The sequence below is a fragment of the Ascidia mentula genome, chromosome 8 (assembly GCF_947561715.1).
Source record: "Ascidia mentula chromosome 8, kaAscMent1.1, whole genome shotgun sequence".
Classification (NCBI taxonomy): domain Eukaryota; kingdom Metazoa; phylum Chordata; class Ascidiacea; order Phlebobranchia; family Ascidiidae; genus Ascidia; species Ascidia mentula.
In genome coordinates, this window is record NC_138573.1 from 19,036,225 (window position 1) to 19,059,705 (window position 23,481).

The 23,481-nt window shown below is 35.5% G+C and overlaps 2 protein-coding genes across 3 annotated transcripts; one reads left to right on the plus strand and one right to left on the minus strand.

Annotated features, from left to right (window-relative positions):
• The first annotated feature begins 2,978 nt into the window (after positions 1 to 2,978).
• On the plus strand, positions 2,979 to 15,928 carry LOC145910371 (E3 ubiquitin-protein ligase RNF19A-like). The gene is made up of 17 exons (XM_082997469.1): positions 2,979 to 3,138; positions 3,594 to 3,727; positions 5,037 to 5,137; positions 5,331 to 5,425; positions 6,155 to 6,319; positions 6,839 to 6,932; positions 7,350 to 7,455; positions 7,722 to 7,863; positions 9,468 to 9,630; positions 9,895 to 10,012; positions 10,980 to 11,204; positions 11,935 to 12,078; positions 12,433 to 12,493; positions 13,060 to 13,153; positions 13,511 to 13,643; positions 14,287 to 14,474; positions 14,614 to 15,928. The coding sequence occupies exons 1-17, from the start codon at positions 3,068 to 3,070 to the stop codon at positions 14,755 to 14,757; spliced, it is 2,178 nt and encodes a 725-aa protein (XP_082853595.1). The 5' UTR covers positions 2,979 to 3,067; the 3' UTR covers positions 14,758 to 15,928.
• A 216-nt stretch (positions 15,929 to 16,144) lies between these two features.
• LOC145911214 (DEP domain-containing protein 7-like) lies at positions 16,145 to 23,081 on the minus strand. Of its 2 annotated transcripts, XM_082998478.1 has the most exons (12): positions 22,959 to 23,081; positions 22,476 to 22,592; positions 21,701 to 22,287; positions 21,394 to 21,509; positions 20,677 to 21,252; positions 19,731 to 19,849; positions 19,399 to 19,585; positions 19,108 to 19,216; positions 18,820 to 18,916; positions 18,462 to 18,604; positions 17,902 to 18,124; positions 16,145 to 17,292 (listed from the first exon to the last, which is right to left on the minus strand). In XM_082998478.1, exons 1-12 carry the CDS (start codon positions 22,990 to 22,992, stop codon positions 16,952 to 16,954), a joined length of 2,649 nt encoding a protein of 882 aa, XP_082854604.1. In that variant the 5' UTR covers positions 22,993 to 23,081; the 3' UTR covers positions 16,145 to 16,951. The 2 variants fall into 2 exon arrangements, with proteins under 2 accessions (XP_082854604.1, XP_082854605.1); XM_082998479.1 differs by lacking the exon at positions 20,677 to 21,252.
• Between the last annotated feature and the right edge of the window lie 400 nt (positions 23,082 to 23,481).

Below are 23,481 nucleotides of genomic sequence, written 5' to 3' on the forward strand. Positions count from 1 at the left end.
ATATTTTCAATAGGTCTTTAGTTGCACTGCATTTTTACCCAAATCTAAAAAATGTGCATAAAAATATTAACAGAAGACTTTTACCCCTTTAGTTATTGATGCAAAAAACATGTCTCACAAATTTTATATGTTTGAAGGCACTTCAATCTAAGTTTGCAACAATTGGCTGCTGGAATTTGGTTATAAAATTTTAAGTTTATGTATTTCCTGTTGCTATTTTTGATTCAAAATGTTTTAAATTATTTTTTTGATAAGTTGCTTTCTTAAATTTAAACTAATTTTTAAGTTATGTTAACTTAAAATATTTTATAAAAAAGTTTAAACTGTTTGCATGCTAACCAGGTGTTTTTTGTAGTGATTTTAATACTTGTTTTTGCCACCCACACTAAACTTATTTATTTTCCCTCGTAAATCTTGCTTTTCAACATTTATTTTTGCCAATTCCCAAAACACTTTAGCTATTTTGCATTTCCAGGTTACTTTTTTGTTCAAAATTTTGGATCCAAATATTTTTCCAACAAGATTTAGCCAACGGATGACGGTGATTGTATAGTCACCACAAAGTGGAAGTCTTTGCTTGGCCGTTTGGTCAGCAAAGTCGTCTGATAGTCACACCAGCAGCATTGATGAGACCTTTTAGGTTGAAACAGTGGCCATCTGTCTGCAGCTTATACACAAGATTTAGCCAATTTGCCAATATTAAAAGACAGGAACTGACGATAATGGGCGTTGTTATGTAAACCATCACACTTAAAGGTATGAGTTTTACTTAAATAAAATTACACGTATAGTGGAGACAGTTAAGCTCACCTCCCAAACATTTCCATGTGTAGGTATTTTTCAACATCGACACCGAAAGCAAGCTTATATGCACCTACTAATAATACTTGATCAGTGACCGTACCTCCGCCACGATTGGTTTGAACTATATTACGCCAATCTTTCCACTTTAAAACGCCACATATATGCAGACAGGGCTCTATCTATATGTCGCAAAAACAATTATTGGTTTAAAAATGAATGATTAACCTCTAAATTAAAACGCAAAGTTTAAAGGGAATGTTAAGTCACATTGTCGACATCTTGTTTGTTCAGACTAGATTGGTTAAACTACTGGTATGCTGTTCCCTTGCACCCAAGCGCCAATCGTATTGATTGACAAGTTTATTGACACAATATTGGATCCTTGTATGAAACGTTTTTGCTGTTACAATGTAATATCTATAACCAGAGACCGACACCTTGATGTCCTCGCTGTGCTAACAGGAATACATTCGATTTGTGACGTCATGCCTTCACATTACAAAGCAAATGCTTGTCTCCGAAACGCCTGAAGGGCACATCTCATTTTTTCCCGTGTGCAGTTGTGCTTGACTTGCGTTGTATGGAAAGACATTCTCCATACTCGTGTCAGCAATTCAATCAAAACGTGGTTTTCGCGTGAACAAAACTAAACGCTTTCTATTCTGTTTCGTGCCGACCTGACCTGATAGCGGTTAAGACTAAACCTGTAAAACTTCAGTGTTGTTTTGCAACCGTTTCTCCATATCTTTTTCTTGCTTTATCAAATCAACCTTTTGGTCACGAATCAATCCACCACTAGAAAGGAGGTATATCTAAAAACAAATGTGGAATGTTATAGGTCCAGGTTTCTTATAAATTGTGTGTGGTAAAGCGACTCAGTGTGTGCCTCAAAATTTTTACTAGTTGCGATATTTAAAAACAGTTTCGTCAAGTGTTGCGCGAAAATGGGAAAGAAATATGATAACAGATAGTTCGATTGCAGGTGTCGTTAAATTTCAATCGTTTTTATTGTGTACATGTGACTTATTGTTGTGTAGTCCATACGTGATTGATAATACACATTACTGGTAGCATGAAACATGACTGCGTTTAAAACTGAAAGTTGGCAAGAAGAACCTGCGACGAGGTTGTTATCAGATAATAAGCCAGGAATCAAAAATTTTGTTGAAGAAAACGGCCTAAACCTGGCATTAAATGCTGTTGCGAAACTGTATTAAATTAAACTAAACGATATAGGTGACTAGTTACGTTTCACTGTTTTTGTGTTGAGAACAGTTGTACAAAACGTCGAAGCCTTGGATTCTACATCAGGTGGAAAATCTAATCAGCATAGTCTGGGTTCGAACCCCAGTGCGGTACAAAAAATTTGGAGCCTTGTTTTGTGTTTTTCTTAGTTTCTAAATTCTTAAAAAAAGGTCTCCGCAAAATTAGCTGATATTTGAATTTATTTGGCAAGGTCTTTACAAAAAAATAACACATGACTATAAACGAAAGTATAACTTTATAGATCGGTTAACAAATTTTAAGAAGAAAGTATTTTCAAATACATAACAGTAGAAGTTGCGTCGTTTTGTAAACAATTTTTTGTTGCTCCCCCACTGCATTAAAAAATATTCTCCCCAAGCGACTTTTACTCTGTGACGTAACAGTTAAAGGCTTTTCGTCAGAATAAGGGAGATTTATTTTCGATGAAAAGGTCGCGACTTCGCGACAGATATTCTGAGAACGATTACAAACATTTTCTTTCATGGGTAATACTGCTTAGATTCACAAGTTTATTTTTTCTTTGCGGTATTTTATCATAGAGCGTCAGTTAATTTAGTGAATTTTCCCAGCAATTTGTATCAAAAGAATTTGTCAGGACAGAACATAATGCCTGGCTCTGGCGTGAGTGGCCTGGTATTAGGTATTTCAAGTTAGATTCAAGTAATGCTTTTGTTTTGAATGAAAACTCACTTCAGTACAGTACAGCGTGTTGCCCATACAAACTTGACAGACTAGCCAACTTTTTGCATGTATTAGTTTACATTTTATTGTACGGATTGCTGAAAAAATAGCACTTTGTTTTCAGTATAGTGTGTGGTTAGATGTCCGACCTTAGATTTACAAACTGGAGGAAAGTTGTTGACTAATACATGTGTTCTTTTTCACTAAAAACTTTTTTCCACAGAAGTTGTAAACTATGGTTGAAATGAGTTTCAAATAATAGTTTTTAACTACAAGAATTGAGTTATCTGCTGTCATAATTTAGCCCACAGAAATCATGTCTTCTGGTGACGTAAGCATGGAGCCCAAAAAAACTCGAAGATTATCAAGATTAAGGATATTTTCAAGGTTCCAATTTATTCTTGTTTTGCTGAGTTTTTATTTCACATTTTTCAAAACTGTTTGCTGGAAGTTTTATGTATTGTGCCAATCTAAAGTGCAACTGCCTTTAAAAATTCATCAAAAAGTAACAAATTTTGCAAACTACTTTTTGTCGTAGTTGCATGTATATATACCAGATTGGAAAGTTTGTTTTTTGTGCGGAGGATTTTGTTTCCGCGATTGTTAATTGCGCGGACGAACGCAACGTTTTTCCGTATGTTAATGCATTAGTTCATTAATATTGCGCAGATTATCGGTAAATTTTCGCAAAAGTGACTTTTTTTTCCAGTTTGGCTTGTATATACCTGGTTGATTTTAATCTGGGTTTTCTAAAAATTTATGTGAACCCTTTGAAGGTTTTTACAAGGTTATGTAGAGTTCATTATTTCCTTCCAAGTCGCACAAACTTATTTGTTTTCCAGAAATAAGCGTTGCAGTTCTAAAAGTGACAAGAAAGGAGAAATTTCAACAAATAGTAACGACACTCCAACTACTTCCACTTCTTCATCAGTGTTTGAGCAAAAGACGGTTAAAATTGCTGATGGAAAATCTACTGGTATATAGAATAAATAGAATGAAAATATTTTGTGGTAAACCACAATGATTTTTGACCCACACCTACATTTGTCTTTAAAAAGTCTCAGGCCACTCCAGAATCAAAAATGTCCCACTTAATTATGTACTTGCTCTGGCCAGTGTCGGGTCTAGAAAAAATGTAAGGGGGGTGTTCGGTTTCGGTACCTAAGTATTGAAGCCGTTAGATGCCGTTACAATTTTTGTTAGGACATTTACCATGCAAATTCAGCTTTTGAAGAACAGATAACACATTACAGTAGTTAAGCGGAATATCGAACAAACTTTTTAGTTGCTTTTGTGCATATGCGCTTGTCCACTTTAACGATAAACACAAAAAAACAAAAACAATGCGATTGTATCTGTATCTTTGACGAGTATCAAGTATTGCTGTGGGATCTTTTTTAAACTGTGCCTATTAAAACAAATCTGTAATGGTCTAGGACGTGGTCTTGCACCACTAAATATACATCGATGTTTCAACGGTAGATAAATATTTGGAAATATATTAAAAACAGATGAAATACAAAATACTTGTTTAGCTACGTACATTTTGGTGCAATCTTGTCAAACAATTATAACTCTCACAGCATACAGCTTGTGTATAGAAATTGTAGCAAACATGAATAAGCTTATAAGGTCGTGTTTTCAAAAATGGTATTGTGGGTTATTAACCAACGCAGGACAAACTATTGTTTCATAAGCAATCATCACATCGCCGTGAATGCAGAGCGCGCGATTGAAAAACAAAGCAACCGCGGAGACGAACACTCGGTTGTAGTTCAGTCCTGCATAGTGGAAATTAACCGCACCTTCACACCCCTTAAAACAATGTGCCAAAATGCTGAGGGGTTTTCGGACACCAAAACACCCCCCTAGATCCGCCACTGGCTCTGGTCCACTTGCAAAACCACCATACAAAACTTAAACCACAATTTTTTGTTCTTTATTATTTAAGTATTCATATGTGCAACCAGCTGTGAGCAGTATTAACTTGTGTATGAACTGGAGGTGTTGAAAACACATACTTTGTCGTCACGGAGATGTCAGTTCTAACAATCACACACCATAATTTGTTTCTCTGTATGAATAAAATGGTTTAATAGCCCTAACAAACTTGCCTATTAAGTTCTCGCTGCTATTTTGTCTAAAACTTGAAAATTGTTAAGTTTTAAGTAACTTGCAACTTGTTATCTAAGTTATATGTGGAAAAGTAAATATGTATCCATTAGTTTTGTGTGTGGAGTCTGCCGTTTTCAACTCTCACACATTGTGTAAATGTTCTTTTTTAGCCTCAACGTCTGCCACCGCCGTAAAAGTGGAATTAAAATCTGAAGCCAGCACTAAAAACATTTCTGGTGTTTTGGAATGTCCTCTATGTCTTGTCACACAGGTGTGCTTTTTAATTTTGATTGATGTGAGCTAAAAATTAAATTTCCCACTCATTTGTGAAGGTACTCATGGTTCAATGTTTATTTTGCAGACATCTAGTACTGTTAGTAACAAACTCCTGCCTAATATTTTTATAATGGCTCAGAATGTGTTCCTATTTTTTTGTACAATGATAATTTGTTTTTTTCTGACAGCCGAGTGAAAATTTTCCCCAGTTGAGTACATGCCACCATCGATCGTGTATGGATTGTTTGAAACAATACCTTGCAATTGAAATATCTGAAAGCAGGTGAGGAATCAGTTGATATTTCAATCATACACTTGATTTTTGTGTTGCATAGATAAACACAAGCTAGTTTGTTCCTTGGTTGATCCCGAAACAGAAACAGAAATAGAAACAGTTTTAAACTCATGTTATTGTTCACATATCTGTCATGTATTTACCAAAAAACTGTTTATTTTTGTGTTTGAGAAGATAAACATGGATTATTTTAGTCTATGACTGTGTTTTCCATATTTACTGATGTGAAATAATGTTTGCTTATCTTAAGATTTCGTGTTAGTTGGTGAACAACATGTTTATTCGATCAATGGTGCATTTCTCCTAACAGATCAAATGCTTGTTAAATCTTGCGCAGCTGTGTCTGGGGCAAATAATTGAATTGCTGTTTCTTGTACTGCAGCACACAAATGTTTTTGAAATCCACTTGTATGTGAAAATGTAACGCACAGCAAATTTCTTAAATGGTGAAATTAAACTGGATGTATTCTTCTTCACTCACATTTTGGCAATAAATCAACTCAGTGGAGTTTACATAAAGCTTAAAAGAAACCAGTGTCAGAATCCTTCTGTTTAAAACTGTTTTTTCTTATAAATGACCTCTAGACTTTGATCTAGTTGTCATGAATTATGGGTTTATGTAAACACAGATCAGTTTTCGACCCTAGTAAACATAACCTGATTTATGCACCTTTGTATGACTTGTTATATTTACTCTGTTTATTACATCATAAACAGAGTTAACCTGATGTGTCCGGAATGTCAAGAGCGGCTCCACCCAGTGGATATGAGATTAATTCTCGACACAAACTCACAGTTGATGCAGAAGTGGGAGGAATTTACCCTCCGCCGGGCGCTCTCAATCGACCCGGACTGCCGTTGGTGTCCAGCCCCCGATTGCGGGTTAGTAACACAAACATTTACTCTTCGTTTAAATAATCGAGACCCAAAACTTCATTTTATTGGCTGTTGCTTTTGTGTTAGTTCGTTTGGTTTTAATTTCAAGTAAAATTTCAACTTGAATTGTGGGAACCTGAACAAAAGATTTGATTTTTCATATCAGACACAGCATAATGAACTACTGTATGTTTTTAAATGAAGTAAATGTTGTTGCGCTGAGATGTAAGTTCAGGAGGACAAGTAGTGTTGAACAATGTACATAAATGAAACATTATTGTGTGCTTGGTAAACATGTGACCCAAAACTGCTTGTTACCCGGTCATTAGTTGAGTAATGTTAGTTACCCATTGGTTTAAGGAAGGAGAATTTCCTTTCTTCTGGAAAGTACCTTCTTGGAGATTGTGCAATTCCACTGTTAGGTTTTAATCAAGCACATAAACCAGGGTTTTAGTTGTATATTCTAAATGTTGTTGTCTTTGTTTTTCATCTAAAGCTGCATATACTAATTATTAATATTTTTAGGTATGCTGTGATAGCTTATGGTTGTGCAAGCTGCCCTCGATTACAATGTCGACGGCCTGGTTGTGACACAGAATTCTGTTACCATTGTCGACAGGTACCAATATGTCATACCACCTATATAGTAAACATATTTTATCAAACTGTTTGTTTCCAATTTAAGTTCAATATAGTTTGTTTTCCAATTCCCACTTATATTTATCTTGCCAAATTGAATTAATCTTTAATACACACAGATTTTACCATAAATTTATATTTAATTTAGGTTTCTGTTTTCGCCGTGTTTATTTTATGGAATATCGTTTTTATTAATGGATAAAGTGTCAAGTCATGTCACTGGCTTGCGAAGTGTTGAGTTTGGTTTCCATAAAAGGAAGTCTGTTAGTTCCTTTTGTCACTGCTCATGTCATGAAATAAATTCAAGCAATCCCATGACAGTTTAACATGCAAATTTCCACCCTGTGTTCCTGGTATAACCATGTCACCACCCATAAGTGTTGTGTCATTTTGTTAGGAATGGCATCCAAACCAAACATGCGATGCTGCTCATTTACAACGGACTAAACAACTGCGAATCCGTGCAAATTCCGTTGCGTACAGTCAAGGCTCAAATTTCCACGGTAAGAAAATATCACCATTAACATTAACATCGCGTTTAAGTCAGTAGCCAAATATTCCGAATTAGTGCATAGTTATTTTTGTAAAAAAGGAACGTTGTTATAAATACCTGCTCATAATTTTGTTTTTATGTTACTTGTCTGTTTATATGTCATAAATTTAACAAGCTGTACAAATGCCCTGACAACCAAGTAGCCAAACATTCCACCCAGCTTATAGGTAAATCTGGTTTAAAACCTTTTGAAACATTGTTTATTGATTTGTGCAGATGAAATTAAACCTTGTCCGAAATGTGGAGCTCTTATAGTAAAGATGAATGATGGTTCTTGCAACCATATGACGTGCACAGTATGCGACGCAGAATTCTGCTGGCTTTGCTTGCAAGAAATCACAGACCTGCATTATTTGAGGTAAATACACAAACACAAAAAATTCTGTTATTAGCAAGGGGTTTAGTTTACCAAAATATTCTGAATGGATGTAACATCTAGTTGTCAACAAATATCAAAGTACTTTGCTAATTTTACTTTTTTTGACCAAAGCCAGTATTGATTTTGGTCAATTATATTTTAATCAATGCCATTAATTATGACTGGATTACAATTTTAATGTCTGTGTAAAGATGATCTGTTTTAAATATTGTGAAAATTGTAGAAATTTGTTTGGTTTGAACACATTTTTTGCCATGTTTTTATTGTGTTTGCATTTCATTTTTACAACCTTTTTTTTATTAATCTGATACCATAAAAATGGTTAAACAGAATCAGTTGATTAAAATATCAGTATTTTGTTACATGTAAAGTGATTTACCAACGTATGTTGCTAGTTGTCCATTTCTCAATAATGTGTTCTGTCCTGTCTGTGACATCATAACAAGTCTGTTGTTACTCACAGACACGCCTTATCCAAATAATCACACAACAGCAGTAATACCCCATAGTCATTGCATGTCATAATAGATCTCCCCACCTATTCATCATACTATACATCATATTATGTGTGTTTTAGCAACTACTACAATCTTCTAGTAACCTTACCTTCTAAATGGTTGCAGCTATGTAGAGTTACTCCAGCAATATTTACCGATCACATAGTGTTTGTTACTTTTGACCAAGGAAAGTGTTATGTGATAATAAAAACCTTGTGTTACCAAAGTTCAGTAAAATTCTTGGCAGGGTCTGAAATGTCCACACAAATATCCCATAACTAACTTTAAATGGAGCTTTTTACCATATAAGAAGTTCACAGTGCGAAAAATGTGTGACAATGACCTAAAACCTGAACAAAAGTTAGAGCTTGTATTTTTAAGATGGCATTAAGATGAAAACATAGATGATATTAAAATGACAATAAAAAATGTCTATCATTGAATTCTAAGAAAACATGCAGCCAGGAATCTTCCTTTGTCTGGAATTTCATATTTAGAAACAAAATTGGTTTAAAATGACAACTAATATTTTAAAGTTTCTGCCAAATTGATCTTCTTTCACAAAGTTAAACAAAAATTACCTATTTCAAGTCTCGGTTGTGGTTTTATATAAAAAATTGACGCCACTCTTTCACATTAAGCAGATACATTGTGTAAGTTTGATTGTGAGGTCATAAAAAATATGAATGTGACATAACAAGGTATACCTGATAATCAATAGATTGAATGGAAATTAGTCAGGTTGCACTTTGACACGAGGTTAGATATTGGAAGACTTCCAAACAGAACGCACCAATGATGAACAAAATACAATCTATTTTTCCAAAGCCATATGAGCATAGGAATGCTAACAACAGATGTACTCATAATTCTAAGGACAAAGATACTGGCCTATATTTTGCTGAAAACATTGGCATGTTTTGTTTAACATGTTTTACATAGAATAAAAAAACAAAAAAATTAATGAACCTATAAAGTTTCCTGTAGTTACGCAAAGCTAAAGTTTTTGAATATGCTCATTTTGCCAGACTCGACTGACCAGGTTTTTAAATCTTCAAAACTCATCCTTGTTTGTTTTTCCGACAGTCCATCTGGTTGCACGTTCTGGGGGAAGAAACCATGGAGTCGAAAGAAAAAAATCCTTTGGCAACTCGGGCTTTTGATTGGAGCACCCCTGGGTATCGGACTAGTAGCTGGTATTGCTGTTCCTGCTATTATTGTTGGTTTACCTCTCTGGGTGGCGAGAAGGGTGAGCAGTATTAATAATTACATAACTACAAACGACCATCCGTTGTGCCAGAACCTGTTGTATTTGAGAAATTGTGTTCCTTGTAAAATTAAGCAAATATGTAGAAGTAGATTCACTATTTTCACTATTATAAGCTCCTAAAGTTTTTTTTGTATGTTGCACAATGATCACCATTTACCCTAAATACATTGTTTGTGGTTGCAGCAAGATTTTATTTCCAACAAAATTCAGATTTTAATTAATAAATTTTCACTGGTGTTTCAGATTATGGCTCAGTTTGAAAACAAGGAAAATGTTTCCAAGTACAAAAGAAACCTGTTGGTCGCAACCTGTGTCACTGGTTCCGTAATTCTGTCACCTGCCCTTGCTGCATTGGCTGTCGGTAAGAAAACAAAAACACCTGCTCTATACCAACTGCCACGACACAAATTGCAAATGTATTGATCCGAAACCCAGTGTTTTTGTTAAAAAAAAGCAAGGCCAGATGTGAAACAAAAATCATCGTAAAAATAGCAGCAGGCAGTCTACGTTCAACCCAACAAGGCCAGATGCGTGAAAAATAATAAAATTAAAAAAATAACAATAAATTTTCCAGGTCAGATTAGTGGTTGAATTTGGTAAAATATACAAAAATATACTATTTATGGATGTGAAAATATTTGGACAAATTCTTATTAATCACTTTCAATGTTAGCGCTTTTTTGTGGTTTAACCCAGTGGTTCTTAACCGGGGAGGGGGGATCGCGCTGCCCCAGGGGGCGTCAACCAATTCCCATGGGGGGCACAAGCTCTATACCAAAACTTTATTTTTTGTAGTGACTTTAATGTCCTATGCTGTCTGTCTTTTTCTTACAGTTTCGGAACAAAAATCTTGTATATACTTTAAATGAAAAGCAAAATAGCTTTTGTAATGATTCATCTGTTTTGTCACAAACCGCTTATTGGTCCCGTAATTTTTTAGTTAAATAAGCAAGCTTAAATTGATACATATTATGTTTTTATTGTGTTGCAGTGTTTAGCAAGATAGCTTATTTACGTAGATCAACAAAAACACAATTGCTTTTGGTATAAAACCTATTTACAGTTTGGGGGGACGTAAGGCACAAGTCCGTTACTAAAAGGAGGTGTGATAGAATAAAGGTTAAGAACCACTTGTTTAACTTGTGCATCTGAATGTTAGGTTAACTAACAATTGTTGACTTTTTCATGGTCCGTCTTGCAGAAAAGCTTCTATTGCCAGTGAAAATTTTTGCAGATCGATAATTTGTGATGTTGTTGCACAACATCTGGGATAATGTACATGTGAAACTTGATTTGTTTTTAAGGCAAACAACACTTGATTTGTGCAGGTGTTGGCGTTCCTGTCATGCTGTTGTATGTTTATGGAGTGGTTCCATTCTCACTGTGTCGCACTGGAAGTTACGGGCTGGCAGGAAGAAATGTTAGCGGAAGCAACTCTGCCCTCTCCATGCTTCCCATGAGCTTACGACTGGATCTTGGTAATAACTCTGGCCAATCTGGACCTTCGAATGCTGATGAAACCGGAAACTTCTCTGGTGCCTCAGGAAATGGAGGTAGTTCGTTCAGTCATGTGTAACAGTGTTTCCCAAACTTTTTTGTCTGCGTAACCCTGAAAGGTATTTTAAGTTGACATGAAACATTAAACAAACCTGAACGTTTTTCACCAAAATTCTGTAATTTGTTTTTCTTTTGGCTTCTTTCTCACATGTTGTTCAAACAAATACACCCGAAATGTTCAGAAGGTTTTATTAAACATAACTCCGGTTTTGTACATCTTTAATATAAACAAGATAGCCCATACAATGCTGGAAAACTTCATGCAAACGTTTCGATTGTTTTAAAATCTGTTGCTTAGTTTTTATTAAACACAAATAGTAGCTCATAATATTTTATTATGAAATCCGTTGCTTTGCTAAACAATGCTCCACACAACCATTGTAAACAGATTAGTTGCATAATACCCATTGTGAATGTTAAATACCACCGAAGTATGTGAATACGGAACATTGCATGCTTACCATCAGTTTTCCAGCTTTAACTTTTATATCCAAAATGAAAAACAACATAAAAGGACATTCACCTCTCAGACTTTTGAATAATTCTGTATAAAAAAAAATGTCACCCTTTTGTTGTTAAGAGCTACTGAAATTATGTAAAAAGCAAAACCCAAACAATAAGAAAATGATGGCTAGCAGCAGTATATATTGGCAAAGTCGTTTGTTACAAATAATGTGAGAAGTTTTTTTTCAAAACATCCGAGTCATTGTGATTTCTATGTTTCAGCTCGTTTGGGTCCGATCAACCCCAGCATTGGTGAAGCGAGTGTTGGGGGAATAACCATGGGGAGTTTCAACACCTCGCGTGGAAGCAACATGGACAAAGTTGGGCGTATGGACCCGGACGGAGCAAGCACGATCGCAATCGCAGGTTTAAACATGTTTGTTTGATGGCAATCTTCTAATAATTTTCTGTATTTTTTTATAGTGGTTGGCGCTTACTAAAAGCATGATTTTATATTTTTTCAATTTAAACAAACTTCCTTGGTTGAGATGCCTTTAAACCTAATGATCTCTATAAGATAGCTTTGATCGCATAGCATGGAATTTGCAGTTGGGCCATCTTGTCTTGCCATGCGATACCGTGAAACACTTTTGAAAGTTTTTGAATACTATTTAACTTTCATAGTGGTTTGACATTTAGGCAAACTTAAGTCTGAAATCCACACAACTTCATGTTTCAGTTAAAAAAAAGTAAAAAGTAATATCTGCTTATTATTTCCAGGCACAAGCATCACTGGGAGTTTGTCAGCAATAAGTGGAGCTGGGACACTTGCTAGTAACAGGTGAGCAAAAAGTGTAAAATAAACATATGTCGTCTGACCCTTGTGTGAGCTTTAAACTGTTTAGCTAAAATCAATAACACCGTGCTTAGAACAAAATTGCAAACATGAAAAATAATTATATGAGATTTAATTTGAACTGAATGCATGAGGTGGGAATGTATTTTGCATTGATCAACATTTCTAGTAAAAATTATCAAGATTATGGGGAATCAACGCAAACCTGTTGAAACATTTATTGCACGATTTTACAATGGACTTAATTTTGCCTTTTCCAATAATGTCCTTGCACTTAATTTAATGGAAAGGGGGCTCAAAATATGTCTGTAATTCCACTTGGTGTTTCGTTGCACAAAACTAAACACAAGGGATTCTCACTGGGATCAGCAATGAATAATAAACAACCACATTTCCTATTCAACACCTTAATGGACAAGTGAGCACTGGACTTGATAATCTATGTCCATGCCATTTTAACATTTTGCATATTTTGTTTATGTACATTGTGCCCTTTTATGCAAAATGAACATGATTTTATTTGATTCATATTTTTTGTCTTATTTTTCAAGGATTGAAGTTCATTCAAATTCAAAGGAAGCCGACCAACAATCGACGCACACTCAAATATCTGCCGGCTCCACTCCAAACATTACATCAGCACAAGTAACAAAAAATTTCTTTAAAGTATGAAATAAATAATTTTATAAATTTGCTGAGACAAAAAACATCTCCAGAAACAAAAGTTTGAGTTAAAATCCCAAATAAAAGTTCAATTTGCTGCCAGAACTAAACTTTTAAAACATCAACCGCCAAAGTGTTTGCATGTGTGTTCAACATATGTTCAATGGCATTTAATAATAGATAAAGGTTGAACACAGAATAAGATTTGATCTAATGCTAAAGGCTCCATTTCCATAACATTCCTGTGCTCGGTAAAAACACAATGGATAAAAGAATGTCCATTGTCAGTAGAGACTCCCACAGCATTTCAAGATTTTAACGTCATAATATTTGTTTCAGATCCACATGAACGACAATGTTTCAGAACATAGCGTTACAAGCGCTCCCATCAATTCCTGCTCAACGTCAGGTGTTAAAAAATCTTACTCCGCAAAATCTTTGGGAAGCAAGCGTAAAATCAAACCCATTAAAAGTAAGTTAAAAATCCATCAATAATTTGCCATGCTTTAAAGCTACCTGCTGAATGCTGAGTAATTTGTTTCACTTGAATTACAGATTCCACAATTTCTGGTCACATATCACAACATACACAAAACTTTATTTAATATTGCATGTATGTTTATGACATACTGTCCATTAAAAACTTGCTTCTGCTCTTTTCACACTTAAGACTTGAACTTGCTGTTGAGTTGCTTCTAAACATTAGATATTTTCATTCAATCAGTGGTTCCCATCTCACAGCTTGTGCCACTCACTGTTGTCAGATAAACCGCTGTATTGGTAAAAAAATTACACACTTGAACTATAGCAAAAACAATAACATAGACATGGTAAAATATAAGTGAATAATTTGTTTCTTTTTTGTGCTTTACTGGCACTAAATTTGTGATAAACTCAATGTGTTTCTCTTTTTTGCCGTGGAAGGTTTTCGGACTTAAACCACATAAAATGTTAAGTGATAGTGAAAGAACCAAATTAGCTCTTCTGCCCTTTTATGTTTCCAAACTTTTCCATCTGACACAATTGCCCAAACCAGTTTATTTCTTGCAACCTCCACAATTTGTTACCCATGGTTCAGTCGGTGATAACAATCTTAAAATTATTTCCATCACCAGGGTCATCAGGATCTACCAAGGTTTCTGGTTTTAAGAAAAGTTTCAATGATGAGCCGCATGGGTTACCAGTTGTAGATGATGCTTCCCCCAGACATTCGCCTTCTGCCCCCTGCGTGTTGGCAGCAGACAGTGACGTTCAACATACGAGTGTCAGTTTCGTGAACGAATGCAGTGGAGAAGTTGCTAAGGTGAAGTTGTTGTATTTAGAACCTTAATTAGTTTAATTTGGTAAAAAAACACAAGCTTTTCATAAATGTTTGGTTGCATTTGTGTTGCCAGCAGACGACAAGTAAATTTAACTCATTTCGAAGAATGTTATGTTTGCAGAACTCGAACATGAAATCGCCATCCGGCTCCATGGAGGATGCAGGGAGTGATGCAAGTAGTTGCGGGAGCCACAATCCTCTTCTCTCCTCTCCAACATCTGACGAGGAGAAGCAAATTTCATCCATGCACGAGGTCTCCGTGTGATCACTTCCTCTTGCACTTGAATCTCATTTTCAAGTTTTCTTTGTCGTGTGAAAAAGTTGTGCATTGTGTTATGGAACTCGCAGGCTATGTACTTGAATTATCACAACAATGGCACGCTAGCTATTAATGAACCCAATTGATTCTTTTCTAATTTTATTTTGATGGTTCCCAAACAGTTGACACATTTCAGGAAATCTCACCTTGTGTTGTTACATGTCAGGAAACCTTTAATTGAAATGTTGCGTCATACATGTGGTTGGTAACCATTGGATTGGAAAAACCAACTGGTTGGAATGCCACATTCTATTGTTCCTTATACAGTTTTGTGAATTTTTGCAGCCTGGTGGCTATAGCAGCTTATGTTAGGTAATCTTTAATTTAAGTTATTATGAGTCGTACGCTCGATTCAACACAAATTGTTGTAGGCGTACGTCCCCTTTTTGTTTGTTGTGACTTTTAGTTTTTTCAGACTTCAGTTTGTGTGATTTATATTTAATTAATGAAGAACTGAAATTCTTTAAAGTTTGTTCAATTTCGTTTGTATAGACACAAATCCCCTCCAACATACGACAAACTCCAATTTAAGCCTACACGGTTTTTCAGCATTAGCGAATAAATAATCACGAAAGAGTTCATAAACCCAAGTTTCAATTATTAAGCGGAATACGGTGCTCACACAAATCATCCTCCATCCACAGTTCTGTATATCGTAGGATTATGCGTGAAGATAAAGCTATGCTATGTAACTTTTTGTAAAGGCTTTCTCCAAACAATGCACCGCATCGTTGTTATGTTTTGTAATTTAATTTGCTTGCAGCTTGATGTGCAGTTAAGCATGCAAACAAATTGCCGATGGTTTGGCAGCTTAACGAACCTTTCATCTTGTCTGGAAACGAGGTCTAAGCAACCTTCTGGCACCTTTCTTTATTGCAAGTTTTGTTGTCTAGTACTTTTCCCTTAATTCTGATACTAGTTTACATGCTGATGTGGGTTTTTTTACTCACTTCTAGTTTTTTTGTGCATTTTTAAGGTGAAAGTGGAATGTTAAGAGATTAACCTTCATTTGTTGAAACTATTAAGTGTTTTTTTCGTTTTCGCTGTCAACAGGCTTTTTGCTTTGTTCCACCCTCCTTACAAAGGTTGGATGGATTCTTGTTCAATAAAAACTTTTGCCTAACTTGTTTGGATTTTAAGTTTAGCCTGGTAAATATTGTGCAGTAACGACCAAAACCTGAAGCCATAAAAGGCTGATTTAGATTTAAAGAGTTTCGCCCTCTGTCCAGCTCTGATCAAAATACTTTTTCAATGTCTGTCCACTTCAGTATTTATTCATGAAAACCATACGTCATATTTTTCAATTTGAAAGCAAAAAAAATACTTAATATTTTTATATCTCCTGAAACTAAAGTGAAAAAACATGTAAGCACAAAGCAAATTGGTTGCAGAATATCGATGTTCAAGCAACATGTCATACACCAACCGTCCCGACCGAAACTACCATAACCACAGTGTGAATAATAAGTTGGTTTATGTGGAATAAACACAGTGAGACTACAAATACTGTTCATCATCAAACAAATTATTTATAAAAGAAACTACTCCTTGTCAAATCAGCAAGTTTGTTTAATAGTTTCAACTCATGTAATTTTGGATCAACAAAACTCAAAAAGGGCTGGTCCAGATTTCTGAAGAATTTGTGTCAGAAAATGAAAAAATGGCAGAACTCGGCTGGTCACGATTTTCTTGCTATTTTCAGGGCAAGTAAGAAATATAAAATGTGTAAATCATGGATATTTACATCCCAATGGAGTGTAAATGAAAATCCAGACAAGAGGTAATAATCAATAAACCCCACCCCAGAAAAAGTATAGGTAAGATGATTACGCAAAGCATTTCCAATCACAATTTAATCGACCAATCAGGAAACAGGTTGCCATGGATACACGATTCTTTCTCATTTTTTCGTCTGTTCATCGCAAAATAATAATAACGGGAACTTTCACCATCAGACGCTGCAATGTTGTTTCCATTAAACAAAGCTTTCGAATGGGCTGGGGAGGTGAAAGATTGTTGGTAGACATAATTTTTCTGTCCATTTTGCTTTGCAGCACCCACAACTGTCAGGCAATACTGGACCAAAGATTCTAACCCAGCAAAATAATTCACAAAAGCGTTGAAAAACTTGGTTGGCGAATTAAACATAAATTTGTTTTTGTCTTGATTTATTTCGTCTTCTGGTCAAAGGATCTGAACTGGGAGCTTTCAATATCGCCTGCCTGGGTTTAATGTTCAGCTGTGGTGTTTCCGGTCTCGATACATTTGTGAGAGGATGTGTGGCCTTCATGGGACCTCGAGATCGTTCAAAGGCAGCCGAGTGAGTCGCCTGTAGTTTTTTTAACAAATCTTTCTTCTTCTTGGGTGGGAGGTTGGGATCGCTACTCACAGATCTCGCCAGTTCAGAAACTTGCAACTGCGTGAATTCAACTCTCTGTTGGTTGAATTCTTCACTGCTGATCATCGCACAAAATGTAGAGTCTGGAAAATTAAGTAAAATTCCTGCCAAATTCAACCCTTATACTAATTGTAACAATACATAATTGTTAGTATTGCATCACTACATACATTTGACACTGCTACCTACTTCAATATATAACTCCACTTAAGTACAAAAAAAATAATTTGTGTCACCTGTTTAATATTTAGTTTTACATTATAATAGAACTTGCATATGAATTAAAAATGTACTGATCTTCTGGCATAAACGTACTGTATTTTTATGACTTCATCAGGTATAACGCAACAATTGAATCACACTGAATCACGCAGGTTTCGTAAAAAATCGTCGTAAAACGTAAAAATACAGTACGTTTATGCCAGAAGATCAGTACATTTTTAATTGCAATATGCCTGGCAGCAACAGGAATTTCATATTTGCATATGAATGTTTATTGGTTCTCGACTGCCTATGATTTTGGTCTAATTTAATGGAGAAAATGTTGAGCTTTGCTCAAAAACAAACTTTGGATGTTTTTAAACCTTGGACCTACTAATAGTTACATTTTATAAGGTGTTGGGAGCAGAATTCAAGATTTATAAATTTCTTGTTGTGAAGCTAAATCAAGTAGAAACATACGACTGACAAACCTTGTACAAGAGTAGGACTGTCAACTTCACCAATCTCCAGTAACTTCCTTTTCCTCTTGAAGATAGAAGCGATTGATGTTGGAAGCAGGAAGACCTGATGTCGGTGCTCCAGGATGAAAAGGAAGAGTCCGGAGGATTGTGGATCCGATCTATTTGATTCCAACTTCTTCATGCAGAAGATCGCGGATGGGAAAGTTTGAAGGATAACAGATTTGTTGTCGCACTGTTTGGGTTCAAATACATGAAGATTTGTTTGGATTGAGACAAAATTCATTTATTTGAAAACTTGTTTTTTGAACTTGGAAGGTCACTTAAAACCATCAAAAAGATAGCTGACAAACATCTTGCAATTTGACATCTAATAACATTATCTTGGACATAATACAAAACAACACAAATACAATTATGCATTAGCGGAACTTAGTTACTTAGGGGTATAATAAACTGGAAACAGGCTTTACCTGGAAGTTTTAACGGTTGTTTTTACTTAGGGCCCTGGGAAGCCAATATTTTACATCCATTAACTTTATTGTAAGTTGCATATTGTATAATTGTTATACCGTTGCTATGAGAACGATCTCCTTGCTTTTGCACACGGCGCTAAGAAATGAGACAAGATCTTTGAGCTCAGCAAAAACTGAATCCGGAAGAAGATGAAGAAATAATTGGGTCGCTTCCAGTGCTTCTGACACTGGCTTCGTGGCTTTAAGAAGAAAATGGAAATAACTTAATGCATTAAAATGCAACAAAGACTGTTCCATTAATATCCCAAGTAATTGATGACCCCATTCTTGCACATCTAGTGTTATTTTATTGTAATGAATGTATTTTTGAAAATCTGCACAATAATACAATAAACATTTCAAAATCATGGTTTTTTACTGCTGATAGTTAAAAGTATTTCATTCTACACCTTACCAAGCATAAGAGCAATCGATGAAACAATTTCCTCCATTGATTCATCAACGACCGGTTTGGACAAAGATTTGTAATATTCAGAGATAGCAAAAAACAACTGAAAACAATACATAAATAAATCATTATGTAGAAACAAACTATTATTAGATGACAATAAACAATTTTGACATAAACGAACAAATTCTTACAGTGGATTTTTATTGTTGGTGTGAATCTGTCTTTGTGTTAAAAATTAACACAAAACGCTCTTTTGGCAAACAGAACAAGCAACATGTTATCTGTATTCACCTTGAGTTTCTTCATGTTGCAATGATCCCTTGCATATTTGCAAAGAATGTTGTAACCATTAGGAAGGTGGTGGAGAACCTTGAGAGCTGTTGAAATCCACTTATCGTTGCTACAACACAAGTTAATCCCATTTATAAAAAACACAAACTGTACAAAATTTCACATTATGGAAGGAATAAAGGACAAGATTACGTTAAATTCTTTTATCCCTTCGCAAATCTGTAACATTCAGACTATTGATGTGTTTTGAATTTACAACAAGTTGAAAAAAATACATATCTCACAAAGTACCTGTTGTAAGCACTGACAACTTCACTGTATTGCACACCATGCGATGTTGCAACCTCCCCAACATCAGAGTCTTGACCTGGGGCGTGTCTTTTATCTGTCGGAGAAGTTATGAGACTGTCGACAAACTGAAGGTCAATGATTTGAAGAAGTCGGACTCGGACGCACTCCCTTCGCAGATGGGAAAGTTCTGGGATGCAAAAAGTTCCAAGGAATAATATTTGTAGAATCTTCTTGTCCAAGTGAAAAAGTCACACGAATTCCAATGAAGTAAAGAACAAACAATCTTATTGCTAGGTTTGTAAAGTGTCGAAAAAACATAGTGAGGTATTTACCTTGGGAGGAAAGTTTTCGTTTAACTGCGGTTTCGGAATCTTCCTCTCCTTGAAAAAACACAGAACCTCCATTGGAAGCTGTGGGATTTTGTATAACACAAGACTGCACCTCGTTCTTCCTACATTAAAACATGAAAGCTCAGGATTTTATGAAATGTTAACACAGAGTAAAACGACCAATGGGCATCAAGAGGTGTCTGCCAGTCATTTTATGCTGGTTGAAACAGTGCACGTTATTAGTATGTTATATGACTAAAAAGTCAATTTTTTTGTCAAATTAGCAAGCAAAGGGTGTTTATTTCACTTGCAAGTGGGTCTGGAAAATAGCAAGCATTAAGTAAGAAACTATCACCTTACAAGTGTGTGGGATTGCAACCATGGGACATGAAATCTGATATGACTTTGTGAGTTTCAAATAACATGTGGATATTGGTCAATATTTGTATTCAATAAGGAGGTTTGTCACAAATACTTGATGGAGTTCTATGAGGTTTGTTCGCCCTAACATAAGGTTGCACACCTGATCCCTTGGCATTCATCATTGTTGATCAATTGAGTAAAGTGCTCAAAAAATTTAAAAATTGAGTATTTGAAAAGATTGGAACCCCATTGAATGATTTGGTCGGAAAAATGCTGTAATTATTTTCAAAAGCATTTGGCAAAAACTGTTTGGATGGTTCAAAAAATTTTAGTCTTTTGATTATAATTCGTGAAAAATGCAGATAACGCTGGTTGATTATAGAGAATTTTTCAATCTGAAAGATTTATTTGAATATATGCTTTTGACGAAATACAACATTTTGCCATAAAAAATCACCGACCAAAATAAAGTGCAACAAAAAATATAGTCATCCTTAACAGACAAACGTGAGTGCAGAATCTGTGCCATGCTGCATAGGATTGTGACAATGCAAAAAACAAATGTAGTCAAATAAAAATAGACTACCTTTGTGCTTTTTTGCGTAGAGACATGCGGTTAGCGAGGGATGCAAATGAACTCAAATATGACGAGTTTTTCCGAGTAGAAAACCTGGAGGGGGTTTCGACAATAACATTCATATCTTTCTTTCTCAGCTTTGGAGGGCTTGCGTAGTTGGGAGCATCTTGCGTTGGTTTCACGGAGAGTTTCTTCTTTAGTTCTGGCTGTGAGAGTGTTCCACTCCGTAAGCGAGGTTTCTCACAATATGTAACAGGAACTCTGGTCGCACAAGAGGTTTGTGATTGTTGTTGGAATAAGATTGTGTTTTCATTTGCATCAGCCGACTTGAAACTGATCATCTTTGGTTGGCGCACAGGTTTGCGCAGAAAATTTGGAGTAGAAATCATTCTTTTCATAGAACGGGGTGGTTTTGTGCATTCACTTCGGACAGCATAACTTCGCCTGCGTGGATCAAGAAACTGGGATTGCGATCTTTCTGGGACTTGGACTGTTTCAATTTCAGTTGGTTGTGGGTTGTTCCGTTTAGTGCGAGATGACTTGCTTTGAGCTTTACATTCTGGGATTTCAGTTTCATTTTCAGAGCTGCAATTGTTAGTCGGGTGAGTGAAAAGGAAAAAAAATCAAATTTACATGCAAAGTTTAGCTTCAACTTAAATGTGCCACCATGGTGCAAACATAAAGAAAAAGAATCGTGCGGATTTAGTTGTGGAATTTTTGCCCTACCTGAAGGACTTCTTTCGAAAATTTAGTCGCTGGCTTAAACGAAGTTTCCCCCCTCGACTGATTTCTTCAGACTTTTTGTCTTTTCCATCCAACTGTTCATTATCTGATGCCGAAGACTGCAAGTAAAAATATCAAATATTAATGAGTTTATACTTCAATCATTCTTCTAATCACTAATCATTTGTAAATGTCCTGTGAATGATTATTTTATTTCACAGCACTATTATTTATATATAAAACTTAGATACTTTTAGCACAGTCTTGCAATTTTTGCAAAAAAAAATATTTATTCCAAACATAATCCTACCGTGCTTGATGATTTTTCTTTGGGAACGTTTGATTCAGACGACGAGCGCTTTATCATTCCAACCAAACTTGATGAACGTTTCAATCTCCTTCCAGTCCGTGAAACTTTTTCATCCTCTTCAGAATCGCTAACTTGCAAATTGTTTAAAAACGATTCCTTAAATGACTGGGCAGTAGCACCACTGAATGACGGAAAGCGAGAACGATTTCCAGATCGTCTTGTTGGTATTAACATGTGTTTTGATTTGGGGGTTAGGGACGCATTGTCTTTTTTGCTTGAAGAAATTGAAATATGGTCCAAGCTGTTTCTGATGTCACCATCAATTTCTTTCAGCACCTGTCGACTGTTTACAGGCTTTCCGGCTTCTGTTTCACTTGTAACTTTAAAGTGATACAACGCAGAAGCTGAGTCGTCAAACTTTATACTGCGTTCATTTTCTATCGAGGCACTGATTGGTTCAAATACTCCATTATCAATAAAGGATTGACAAAGACGTGTGATGTTGTCCCTGGATATAAGAGTGGAGTTTGTAAACTGGCCTGGGTTCTGCTTTACAAAGTGAAGTAGAACATCAACTGCATTGGAACCTGAATAAAAAATTAAATTTGATTAAACTTAACTTTTGGTTATGCTATCCAAAAAAGACTAAAAAACCTAAACTAAGTTTGCACAAATTTAAATTCATGTCATATTGTTTGTTGGTAAATTTGCAAAAAAAATGTTGATGCTTATTTTGACAATCAGCAAAGCAAAAATGTTTTTTAATTGTCTGTACCTGTGAAAGACTCGTCATATGATTTCTTCATGTTTCTTCTTCTTTTAACATTTGCATTTTCCTTCAAATGTTGAACTAAAGCATTCCATGTCCGTGTAGCACGGAACTGGTTACTTCCTGCAGAAAAAAAACATACAATTTAATTCGTCAGCAACCAACATGCTTTAATGTGAAGTGAAACAATGCTAACAAATGTTGCAACTTATCATACTGTAACTTTATTGTCCTTCACAACAGTATTTTAACTTCCTTTGCAAATGAGATTAACGCAAGACATGCGTGTTAAATTTAAGCTTAGTTTATAAATTGGTATTACATTTAGATCCAAAGAAATATTTTGCAGCTATTGACTTTTAGTCAACAAAAACACTTCGCAGTTTACATATGTGGATTTTGTTGCCAATTAGGACAAATCTGACATCGTTTACACATCTTTCAATTCATAACTTTAGCTTAAATTACGTTAATTTAGCAAAATCTTACCTGTAGCAGGAGAACAATTCATATTTGCCGCCATCGTTTCAACAAACACAAAAATTCAACTTTCAACTTCAATTCACTCGCGGTAGTCTCGCGCACAAAAATACAGCCTTTATTTACGCAATCTGAAAAAGTAAATTATTTTTAATTTCTATGTGTGGCAAACAGTATCTTAAAACAGGAATAATCACTGCACAAAGCAATGTAGCAACAAATTCAAATATCATTCTTTCTGAACTGTGAAGCCGTAAACTCCCCAATGATCTGAACTTGGCACAAGCCCGCTTGTTTTATACTGCAAATGCGGAAGAAATGGAGGACTTTTTAGAGGATATGCATCACCAACAGATAACGACATAACCCAACTGCAGCGGTTCAAACCAATTACCGACGATTTTCACAACTTCGCTATCCGGCCTCTTAGCAGTCGTTCACTGTGGTAGATAACCAGGAAGGTGCGATAACGACGCATCTGACCACGCTAGAGCCGCAGCGGGAACACCAGACCCATGTCGGGCGCGCCCTG